This window comes from Scyliorhinus canicula, chromosome 1 (genome assembly GCF_902713615.1).
Source record: "Scyliorhinus canicula chromosome 1, sScyCan1.1, whole genome shotgun sequence".
NCBI classification, from domain to species: domain Eukaryota; kingdom Metazoa; phylum Chordata; class Chondrichthyes; order Carcharhiniformes; family Scyliorhinidae; genus Scyliorhinus; species Scyliorhinus canicula.
The window spans coordinates 268,947,459-268,960,181 of NC_052146.1; the positions used below are offsets into that span (position 1 = coordinate 268,947,459).

The 12,723-nt window shown below is 48.3% G+C and overlaps 1 protein-coding gene across 1 annotated transcript in view; it reads right to left on the reverse strand.

Moving 5' to 3' along the window:
• The window catches only part of prop1 (PROP paired-like homeobox 1), a 49,917-nt gene that overhangs the window by 19,587 nt on the left and 17,607 nt on the right, over positions 1-12,723 (reverse strand). The window contains exons 2-3 of the mRNA XM_038794225.1: positions 7,152-7,204; positions 1,074-1,315 (exon numbers count right to left, since the gene is read on the reverse strand). Of these exons, the coding sequence (XP_038650153.1) occupies positions 1,074-1,315; positions 7,152-7,204 (295 nt within the window). The remainder of the gene's footprint in view (positions 1-1,073; positions 1,316-7,151; positions 7,205-12,723) is intronic.

Here is a 12,723-nt window from a genome sequence, read left to right on the forward strand (position 1 = left end):
GCCAATAGCGACTAGGAAGGGGTGGGGAGCAAAGGGGGGGGGGGGGGGGGAGGGGGAAGAAGGAGGGCGGAAATACAAAGGAGGACATACACAAGGGAAAGAAGCAGAGGGGGAAGGAGAGAAAAGGAAACCCAAGGGAATCACAGAACGAAACAGGAAGAAAAAGGGACGAGAGGAGGGGCCATGTAGCCACCCCCTCCCTCCCGCTCTGATGGCAACAACTAAAAACCACAACAGAAAGAAGCGGAACGCATATGTGATGTCCAGAGCTGAAGTCAGCACTAAGAGGGAAACTAAGCTCCCAACGGAGGAATGGGGGGGGGGGGGGGGGGGGGGGGGGGGGGGGGGGGGAGGCATGTAAAAATCACTGTAAATAACAACAACTTTATTTGTAAATACCAGGTGCACTTGTGCTGTTACTATTTAAAAACTGGAAGATACCAATAAACATTTCCAAAAAAGAATTAAAAGCTTTCATGCAAAAAAGACAATGGGGGGGATTTTTCATTCCTTCCCACCAAAAGCAAACTCCCAAACGCACCCCCCCCCCCCCCCCCCCCCCCCCCACCGTGGCGGGCAACGGGACAGGCGAGCCACGTAAAATGGCGTAGACATTGATGGGAAGGGAAGATCACACTGGCAGCCAATGGAGAGCCACCTCCACCCCCGGAAAACAGGCCAAAGGTGGGCCTGAAAATCCATACAATGAAATGGAGAACCATTACTGCTGTTTTAATTTAGAGTACCGAATTCATTTTTTCCAATTAAGGGGCAATTTAGCGTGGCCAACCCACCTGCACATCTTTGGTTTGTGGGGGACGATACCCACGCAAACACGGGGAGAATGTGCAAACTCCACGCAGACAGTGACCCAGAGCTGGGAGCGAACCTGGGACCTCGCGCCATCAGGCAGCAATGCTAACCACTGTGCCACCGTGCTGCCCATGGAGAACCGTTACTTAGTCATTAACATGAAAAATAGAATACGAATACATAAAAATATTGCATAGTTACACATTTTATAATTATGCATTTTAAGTTGGCTGATTAGCTCTGTTCAAAGAATCTCATACCTGGATGCGTGCCTCATTAAGTTTGGTTATCTTGGCCAGCTCCTCCCTACAGTAGATGTCTGGGTAATGGTTTTTACTGAAAGTGGCCTCCAGATGTTCCAGTTGCTCCTGGCTGAAGGTGGTTCGATGGCGCCTGCGTGCAGGAGTCGGGTAGTGAGCTTGTCCATGCACATTGCCTGGCAGCAGGGAATTGCTTCCTGAATTTGAACTTTCAGGAAACTTCTTGTAGACACTATTATCAACTGAAATGAAAACATTTTCAGATCGCTGCTTTTAGCACGCCATATTACAGAAAAGTCACATAGAAATTGTTCCTTAGTAAAGGTGAAATGCCTTGCAAAACAATGGAGACCCATCATGTCATGAAGATAGCAGAGCATGGGTTTGCATTGTTAATATTCTCCATTGTAAAATCATTTGTTCCACTGCAGAGGCTTCGAGTCGTGGAGAAATATGTGTCCCTTATTAATGCTAATAAGTCAGTAATTAAAAAAACAGAATGCAAACTTTAAATATTCTGACCTAAGCCTTGAAATTATTTCATGCAATATTGTTGTTTGAATTCTCAATACAATTACATTCTATTATTTTACTTGCAAGCTTAAAAGGATGCATTAACTTACTGTTTCATTATTTGAGTTTTGGAAGGATTTATAGTGGGTCGGATCTTGAACAAAGATGAGTCAGAATACAGGAGGGAGATAGAGAACCTAGTGGAGTGGTGTAAGTCAACAATCCCTCTCACAATGTCAGCAAAACGACTGAGCTGCCATTGACTTCAGGTTGCAAAGAATTGTACACACCCCTGTTTGCATCAACGGGGCTGAGGTGGAGATGGTTGACAGCTTCAAATTCCTAGGTGTGCACATCACCAACATTCTGTCCTGGTCCACCCACGTCAACGCTGCGATCAAGAAAGCACAACACACCTATAACTTCCTCAGGAAGCTAAGGAAATTTGGCATGCCCTCATTGACTCTTACCAATGTTTACAGGTGCACCATAGGAAGCATCCTATCTGCATCATAGCCTGGGATGGCATCTGCTTGGCCCAAGACCGGAAGAAACTTCAGAGAGTCGTGAACACAGCCCAGTCCATCACACAAACCCACCCCCCATCCATTGACTCCATCTACACCTCCCGCTGCCTCAGGAAAGCGGGCAGCATAATCAAAGACCCCTCCCATCCAGCTTACCCACTCTTCCAACTTTTTCCAACTTTGTCCATCAGGCAGGAGATACAAAAGTATGAGAACACACACTAACAGATTCAAAAACAGCTTCTTGCCCGCTGTTACCAGACTCCTAAACAACCCTCTTATGGACTGATCTGATCTCTTCACACATTTTCTCTACCGAGTAGTACTGTACCCGATGCCTGTGCCTATGTATTTACATTGTGTATTTTATGTTTGCCCTATTATGTATTTTCGTGTATGTTTTCCCTATTATGTATTTTCTTTTCATGTATGGAATGATCTGAGCTGCAAACAGAACAATACTTTTCACTGCACCTTGTTACACGTCACAATAAACAAATCCAATCCATTCCAATTTGTCACAGTGTCAAGCTCTGGATATGGTAGCAAATCAACCACAGTGAAATGTGATACCATCCAGGCCATCACATCGGAACACAAGAGATTCCAGAACTACAGGGCAAAGGCTAATTAATATTGACCATTAAGTTTTAAGCAGAATGATTACAGATCCAAATGTACAAAGTCAATTATATGATTGTTATGCTACACTCTTCGGTTGCTGGCTGAAACACTACCAGAGGAATTCTCTGTTCCTGAGACTAAGTGTTGACACCGGCGCAAGATTCGTGGAGTTCTACGACAGCAAAAGTATTGCCAAACCTGGACCAATTCAATGACTGTCCAAACTAGAATCTTATATTGAGTCTCGTGTGGTAAGATAGCAATCTGATACAGAGCATGTTAACATGGAGTCTGCTAACTACTCCACTGGAACGGGCACCTAGCACTGACCATTCACATGTATGTCTCCTTACCCTTTCAATCTTCTTCTGAAGATGGCCAGATGTGTCTCCCTTTATATCGGAGTCACAGGTCACATGACCTTGGTCTAGAGACTGCATGGTGTGTCTGTACCGCCACCTGCTGGTTGGAGGTTGCACCATCCATCTATAATCTAGACCACAGGCATATCACCACCGCGGGGTCCATGATTGACACCCAGGAGGCTGATGAGATTCAGCCATATATACACACTGCACTCCCCACACACACCATCCCAGCCAACAAGATGGTAGCGAGGAATGCGGCCCCGCAATTCACGGACTCCAAGCTCGAGACCCTGCTAGACGCTGTGGAGGAGAGGCGGGTGATCCTGTACCCCAGGCCAGGAAGGAAGCTGCCAGCCGCCGCCTTTCGCTGTGTCTGGAGGCAGGTGGGAGAGGTGGTCTGCGCCGTCATCTGGACCAGCCAGCAGTGCAGGAAAAACAGCACAACCTCCTTCGGGTGGCCAGGGTGAGTAGGCAGCACAGTGTCCCTGACACCAACCCCCGTCCAACACACCCGTAAGCATCCCTCCCTCCACCGGGAAGCGTGGCCGAACCCCCTCCCTGCACCACATGCCGGCACCCATACCGACTGCCATGGCCAGTTACCCACCCCCTAGGCTTTCCCCCCCCCCCCCCCCTCCCCAACAGGAGAAGGCTGCCCATGACCGGTGGGAGTGGGTGAGGACTGGAGGGGGATTGCTGGTCCGGCGGCCTATCGCTCCGCAGAACAGTGGGCCCTGGACATGGTCAGCAGGTGCGAAGACAGGGCAGGCACCGGGGTGGAGGTCAGCATCGTGCAAGGAAGTGACACGCCGCTGAGTTGCGGTTCCACATGACACGTGTGTTACCCCCCCCACCCTCACCCCACACCAACACTCCACCATCACCCCTACTCCCTCCCTTGCAAACAACCCTCTCTCCCCAACACACTCCCCCCACTCCTCTCCCCGCCCCACCACCCCACCCCCCCCACCCCCAACCAGGGACTACATGAGGGGTTGTCGGCAAGAACTTAGAACCTGCAGGTGCAGCTGGAGGAGTCCAACCGCGTGCAGGGGTAGGAGGTGAGGCCGGCCGTGCATACCACCCAGGCCAACACCACACGGGAGGCATCCGTGGTGGAAGTTTTGAGGGGCGAAGATTGTGGCTATGGATCAGCATGTTCAAGGCTTGGGGCACTCGGTGCAGGTAGTGGCCAAGGCCCTGGACAGGGCTGCCCTCTCACAGGCAGCCATGTGCCAGGGCCACCTGGACATTGCAGCGGCGCTCCTGAGGATGGCTCAGTAACAGCCGGCCATGGCTGACAGCATTGGCCAGGCCCTGGCTAACGTGGTACAGATGCAGAGGGAGGTGGCCCAGTCCCATAGGCAGATGGCTCAGTCACTGGCTGATGTGGCACAGACCCAGAAGTTGGTGGCACAGTTGCAGCGTGATGTGGTGCTGTCCCAGACGGAGGTGGTCCACTCCCTGTGTTCCATAGCCACGAGCATGCGGACCCTGGCCGAGATGGCAACGGCTCACCAGAGCTGGCAGCGTTAGGAGACGGGGAGCCTCAGGGGTTAGCTCCGCTTGCTCCCCCAGCCCAAGGAGTAGCCCGGAGGGCATCGGGCACCCCGAGGGAGGGGTTGGTGATGGGACCAGTGCCTGTGACTCCCACAGGGGACTCAGTGCACAGGGTCGGAATCGCAGCAGGCTATCCTCACTCCTCATGTAACATCTGGGAATCCACCTGTGCGTAACATTAACATATGTAAGGCCAGAAAGTTAGACATCACTTAAGTTGGCACAGGTGCGGGACACAGTTTAGCGATTGGGGTTCGGGCACAAACCTCTTTTTAAATTCATTTACGGGATATGGGATTCGCTGGTTAGACCAGCATTTATTGCCCATCCCTAGTTGTCCTTCAGAAGGTGGTGGTGAGTTACCTTCTTGAACCGCTGCAGTCCTTGAGGTGTAGGTACACCCACTGTGCTGTTAGGGAGGGAGTTCCAGGATGTTGCCCCAGTGACAGTGAAGGAGGAGTGATATATTTCCAAGTCGGTGTGGTGAATGACTTGAAGGGGAACCTCCAGGTGGTGGGGTTCCCAGGTATCTGCTGCTCTTGTCCTTCTAGATGGTAGCGGTCGTGAGTTTGGAAGGTGTTGTCCAAGAAACCTTTGTGAGTTACTGCAGTGCATCTTGTAGATAGTACACACGGGTGCCACTGTTTGTTGGTGGTGGAGGGAGGGAATGTTTGTGGAAGAGGTAGCTGGATTCTCTGTTCCGGGGACTAATTCCCCACACCGGCGTGAAAAATGGTGGCATTTCACAACGGAAAAATTGTTGTGAAACAGCCACTGATTCCCTGCTCCGGGAGTGGGGTGGGGGGGAGTTGCTAGCAGCCAGGCAGCGTTGAACACCCATCTCTAGCTGCCGATACGGCTTGGAGAATTGCCGGGTCCATTACGGCACTGGTGCATGGTGGCGGCCTACAGCGGCCGCGCCATGCAACATGGCGTCGTCCGTTCGCAGATCCAACCCGCGAAATAGTCCCCTCCTTTGGCTGGCGCGTGCACCCCAGACCATCCCACCACAGTGCCCCCAGCCTCGAACGTGTCCCTCCCTGCCCGCGAATCGGCCCTCTCCAGACTGAGTCCACAGCCGCCGTGCTGAGTTCCCGACGGGTGAGACCACATGTGTCCCATGCTGTCGGGAACTCCGCCAGTCAGGGATGGAGCATCGCGGGGCGGGCCTTGTACGGTGGCCGTGGAAACGGCGTGCGGTATATTCTGTGAGTACGCCGCTTTTCAGGCAGCAGAGCATCGCAAAACCGGTCCCGCCCCCAATTCTGGCAGCAGGGGGATTCTCCGCCCCGTCGCGAACGCAATTTCAGCGTTGGGGTTCAGAGAATTCAGCCCAACAGATCTGCCACGTGGGAGACTGAAAATCCTAAATCAGAGACTTAGGGCGCGATTCTCCGTCCTCGTTACGCTCTCGTTCAAGCAAAATGAGCCTGCTGAATAGTGGCAGAGCCAAGTGGCAAACAGTTTGTGATGCAACCAATCCACTCCCATAGGTAAATTCAGGATCTTACCATAGTATGGCGAGAAACCAATTATCACCACTTAAGTCCCGTTTCCATACAATAAACGAGAGCCACCCCGTATGGCCTCCTGTCATTCACCGGCCTCCCCAGCAGGTTGTCACACTGGGGCCAATTAGTATTCCTTCTGAGCTCACAGCTGCCGCCATCTCATCCTGGCCAGCACTGGCTGCCCTGTGGCTCACCCTCTGGCACCCTCAGGGGAACAGGACATCTCTCCTGGCCTCCACTGCGTCTAGGAGCCTCCACAAGTCAGCATCCCTGAATCTTGGGGCTGGTCTCCTCATCGCCAATATTGCGAATTGGCTGGGGTTGGCTGAGCAAGTGCATTTTAAATGCTGCTCAACTTAATTAGCGGGGGCTGGCAAGCGCGGTCCCGGCAAATTGGCTAGTGAGCCTTCATTTGCGGCGAGACGCCCATGAGGCCTCGTTAAGTGGACCATTTAACGTTGAATTGCGATGCCGACCTCGCTGGGCCGAGCACTGGGAAGCTCGTGGTAATTCCCCCTCACTACCACACGTTCCGGAGAATCACACCCTTAATTAACTGCAATCTGTAAAAGTGCACTATCGTTACCCATATCCAAATTTTATGTTTGAATGCGTGTGTGCATGAGACCAAGTATATGACATTGCGTTAATTCAGGGTCGATATATTTGGATAAATAATCTTCTTTATTTTAAATGCCCAAAAGCTGCAGGAGAGCACATACGTTCTGTCTGTGACACAAGCAATAGACACAATTCAATTTGAAGTCTTATAACATCCTGACTGAGGAGCTTCACAAGCAGAGCCAGCTGTCCCTTTTCCCAAGCTGTTCTAGTACAGCTGTGATACTAGCATCTACCCAACAATGTGAAAGGTGACCCTTGTGTATGTCCTATTTACAAAAAATAGGACAGATCTAACCCTGCCGATTGCCATCCCGTCAGCAATATTATTATCTTGTTACTTGACACTTCTACCATTTCTTAGTTCAGTCTGAACCACTAAGTTGTGGCCCTTTTTGGAGCCTTGACTGCAAAAGGAAGAGGAGCGTGAGAAAAACTGAGATTTATTTGGACAGCAAAAGAAAAGTCTGTCCTGCGGCTGGAGTATCATCTGACACAGGATAACCTGCATCATTGTCAAAGGCCAATCTTTATAGCCATGGAGCACTGCTGCAGGTATTGCTGAGAAGAATTGTTGACCTAATAATAATAGCTCTCTTACCAATGATCTTCCTTCCACTATAAAATCTGAAATGGTGTCATTCATTGGCAATTTCACAGTGCTCACCTGCACTCACAACTCCACTTATCAGTGGCCTTATCAGGACACCACAGTAGCACAGTGGTTAGCACTATTACTTCACAACACCAGGGACCCGCGTTCAATTCCTGCCTTGGGTCACTGTGTGGAGTCTGCATGTTCTCCCCGTGTCTGCGTGGGTTTCCTCCGGGTGCTCTGGTTTCCTCCTACAAGTCCCAAAAGATGTGCTTGTTAGGTAATTTGGACGAATTCTCCCTCAGTGTAGCCGAACAGGCGCCGGAATGTGGCGACTAGGGGAATTCCTTCATTGAATGAAGTAACTTCATTGCAGTGTAAATGTAAGCCTACTTGTGACAATAATAAAGATTATTCTTCAAAGCAGGCTACAAATGTCTGCCATGACATGATGCGAGGCCTTGAGCATTGAGGCAGTGGTGTTAAGACATATTGAGGGAGCCGCTCTTCCTACTGCTGGGCCTCTTGGTCCTCACCTAAGGTCGAAACAAATGCAGCATAATTGGTGTACATGCTGATCAGATACAATCCAGAAAGCAAATGGAGATCATTTGGCTCACCACTAACTTCTCAAGGCCAATTAGGGATGGGTAATAAATACTGGTCCAGCCAGCGACACTCCCATCCCATGAATGAATAAGTAAAAATAAACTGTGACTAACCAGGTCCAGGAAGCCCGTGCACCCACAATTAAAACTTTCACAATCTCATTTGAGAATCTATTAATCATCTATCAATATATTTAAATGAGCAACCCGCCTCTCCTGAGGTTGTTTCTAACAAGGATCATCCTGAAGTGCTGCAAACAGTGCTTTTCACCACCACACCCCACCCCAGTCCCACTACTCTGAAACTCACACATTCTTGGAAGTTAAAGTACCCCCTCCAGCATAAGGCCACAAAGTGCATGTCAAGACCATTTGGCTAATCATGTCTGTGCCAGCCTTTTGGTGGTGCTATCCAATTAGTCCCACTCTGTTACTTTCCTCACCATCCTCTTTTTTCCCCTTCAAGTATTTATCCAATATCCTTTTGAAAGTTTCTACTAAATCTGCTTACACTGACCTTTCAGGCACTTCAGTCAGAAACTCACCGCTTAATAACACTTTCACCTGGCGTCCGGGAGCCAATGTGTGAGTCTGTGAGACCTCGACAGTGCACCATTTTGTACTGGTTTCCACAAATGTGGACCAGCTGTGTTGGCACCTCGGGGGGGTGTTGCAGGCCATTAGAGACCCGGGGACAGGGCAGGGTAGTACCCCTGGCAACCCCTCGCTACCCGGACACCATGGCACTGTCAGCCTGGCTCCATGGCCATGGTGCCCAGGTGGCAGGTTGGCAATGTCAAGGGTCGGTTGGGTGAATGAAGGAGAGTCAATAAAGCAGGGGGAGGCCTATCTATTCCTAGGAATTGAAATAGAAAGGTCAAAGAAGGGAAGGTGAGTGTCAGAGATGGACAATGCGAATGTGATAGAGGGGTGGGAATTGGAAGCAAAATGAAAAATTGTTCCCAAGATTTTTCACCTTCACACGATCCTAGAAAAATGTATTTATTTCACTTCCAATTTTCTATTTCTATTTCAATTTCTGGGGATAGACTGTCCACAACTACCCATTACAAACCTATCATCTCCCAATGCTATCTCGACTACAGCTCTTCACACCTCACATCCTGTAAGGACTCCATCCCATTCTCCCAGTTCCTTTGTCTCCGTCACATCTGTTCTGATGATGCCACGTTCCAAAATGGTGTTGCTGACTTGTCTTCATCCTTCCTTACTCGTGGCTTCCCACCCACTGGGGTCGACCGGGCTCTCAACCGTGTCTGACCCATCTCCCACACCTCTGCCCTCATCCCATCCCTTCTCTCCCAGAACCAGGATAGAGTCCCCTTTGTCCCATTTTTCACCCCAGCAGTCTCTGCATCCAAAGGATCATCCTCTACCAGTTCTGCCAACACCAGCATGATTCCACCACTAAACACATCTTCCCCTCACTCCCCCTGTCAGCATTTCACAGGGAGCGTTCCCTCTGGGACCCTGGTCCACTCCTCTATCACCCCGAACACCTCACCCTCTTCCCATGCAATCACAGAAGGTGCAACACTTGCACCTTTATCTCTTCCCTCCTCACCATCTGACCCTAAACACTCTTTTCAGGTGAGGCAGCGCTTCATGTGCACCTTCTTCAATCTGGTTTATTGCATTTTCTTCTCCCAATGCAGTCTACTCTACATTGGAGAGACTAAACGCAGATCGGGTGACCGCTTTGCCAAACACCTCCGGTCCATCCACAAGCAAGACCCAGACCTTCCTGTCACTTGTCATTTCAACCCACCATCCTTCTCTCCCATCCACATGTCCATCCTTGGCCTGCTGCAATGTTCCAGTGAAGCCCAATGCAAACTGGAGGAACAGCACCTCATCTTCCGTTAAGGAAGATACAGCCTTCGGACTTAACATTGAGTTCAACAACTTTAGTCTGTGAACTGTCGCCTCCACCTTCAATCCATTTTTATTTCTATCAATTTATTTTTAGTTTAATTTGTTCCATTGATCTGTTTCTCCCCTCACAACTGTTCCCTTTCCCTCCCCCACTCCACTTGGGCCAACTGTTCCTTGTTGCCCTTTACACACTTCTCACCTTTGTGCTGCCATTCTAATCTCTTTTTGCGCCACTATCAGCACCCTTCTTAGCCTTAATCACCCCCATTTACATTCCTTTTGTCTTCTGTCCTTGGCATCTTTGTCAATCTCCACCAATCGCTGGCCCCCTATCCAGCCCCACCGCTCCAGCCCCCCCAACTACAGTATAAACCTGACCCTATTTCCAATTTTCTCTAGCTTTGACAAAGAGTCATCCAGACTCGAAATGTTAGCTCCCTTTTCTCTCCACAAATGCTGTCAGACCTGCAGAGGTTGTCCAGTATTTTCTGTTTTTGTTTCAGATTCCGGCATCCACAGTAATTTGCTTTTATCTGCATGCAACTAAAACTGGTGTGAGGCACATTGCATTTACAAATCAGGAGCCAATTGCCCCTTTCGTACCTCTTTGTGAAATTGCATTGAGAATGACTGGCATATGTTATACATGCTGCAGCCAGTTTCTTCAGTCACTTAGCTGCAAAACCAGTCGTTCTTATAGCGTCTGCTGAACGCTGCCATCTGAAATGCAGGTTTGACATTTTTTAAAAATATTGGTGGAGCCAAAGGGGCAGTGAGTACGAGTGAGACTAACACACCAATTTGCTGCTCTCCCGCATGTCACATCTGGTGCTCTGGGATGACGCTCCTGATTTATGTTTGACCCAATTTCTAGGACATGGTTGAATTTCATATGATCTTTAAAGTACCCACTTCTTTTTTTCAATTAAGGGGCCCAGCCAGACACGGGGAGAATGTGAAAACTGCATATGGACAGTGACCCGGGACCAGGATTGAACCCGGGTCCTCGGCGACGTCCTCGTCCACTGCATCACTCTGCTGCCCCATTTCTATGTTCTTTCACTAGAATAGTAATTTGGGTATGAGTGAGTAACTTAATTTGCTGCTGGTGGTTTGTCATAAAGCAGTAGATTGAAAAAATGCAATTTTAGAATCAGTGGTAACAAAGAAGAATGATTTCCTTAAATGTTTTACACCAATGGAAATAAAATTGGGCGGCTCAGTAGCACAGTGGTTAGCACCTTGGCTCCACAGCTCCAGCGTCCCAGGTTCGATTCCCGGTTTGGGTCACTGTCTGTGCAGAGTCTGCACGTTCTCCCCGTGTCTGCGTGGGTTTCCTCCGGGTTCTCCAGTTTCCTCCCACAAGTCCCGAAAGACGTGCTGTTAGGTGAATTGGACATTCTGAATTCTCCCTCTGTGTACCTGAACAGGCGCCGGAATGTGGCGACTAGGGGTTTTTCACAGTAACTTCATTGCAGTGTTAATGTAAGCCTACTTGTGACAATAAAGATTATATTTTTTTAAAAATAGGACTCAACATGTCCATTTTGAATACCTTTCAAAATGAGTCATCCCAATATCAATTAAATCTGCAGGCAATTAAGTGTTGATTAATGAGAGGAAAATTGTGAAAATGTTTGCGGTAACTAATGGTTTGACAGCATTGCATCATATTAAGTAAGAATATAAGGCCATTGCTGTGTCTATTAAGACTTACATGCCACAGCGATAAACTTAATGCCACTACTCACCTTCCTTGGTTAGATTGTAACACAAGACCTGTGGCGAGACAACTTCTTCAAAACAAAGTTTTTCTGCAATAGGTGCCTGAATTAACTTCTCAAATTATCTTTCCTTATTATACAAGGGTAGATCTAAAACTCGGGTTGGAACACAATAGATTTAATTACAAGCAAAACTTTTCAAGACCTTTTCCAACTGACGTCTTCCATATCAATCTCGGAAACAGCCATAGATTTGGCAGTGCAATACACCTTACGATTGTAAAGAAATGCAATGGAAAGAGCTTCATTTTTGTGTTTGCTTTCTTTTGTCAGTAAAATAACACAAGTATTAAAAGGTGTAAGCTTTGCATTTGACAAGAGGTAAAGTCTTGGCTTCAGGAACCAGAGCAGAGCTGAGCTAGATTCTGATTGTTCATCCGGACGTGAACATGGTAGTGGAAACACTCATTCAGACCCTGGATCTAGGGATTAAGTTCCACCATATCCACTATACCAACCTTACTGGGAATGTGGAATCTGATAATCACTTGGTTTGAGTTCATATAATTCAATATCGTGAGAAAGCGTACAAGAGCCAGAGTGAGACTATTCAGCCAGAAAGAACAAAACTAACAAAGAGACTAATTTGTCTGAAAAGGATGGTGAGCTTACTGGTGCTACTGATTAGCAAGGAAGTCAATTGACTGTGCCTAAGTAACAGGCTTTAGAATTAGAATGTAATACTGTACTTCAATCTTTGTGCAAACTCATTAGTGATCCTTCTAACTTGGTGCACATTAGACATCAGTCTTTGCCTCAGGAAGTAGCATTTCACAGAAACTGCTGACATTAAAAGATCATAAATAATATTTTCAACTGGGCAATGGAATCCTTCTTTTGCAATATTGTATTTCTTTGATCAGTGGGTGCCTCTCACACTCAGAAAATGAGATCATGTTAAAGAATAATGCTCTTAACTAAACTGAATCCAATTAAAGTAGTTTAGTTTGCTTGCCATAGAGGCCATCGCTGTAACAGCACACTTAATTTAATCTCAAAGAAATTAGTTGCAGGTAGATATGAACCAAAGCTACAGATCCCTA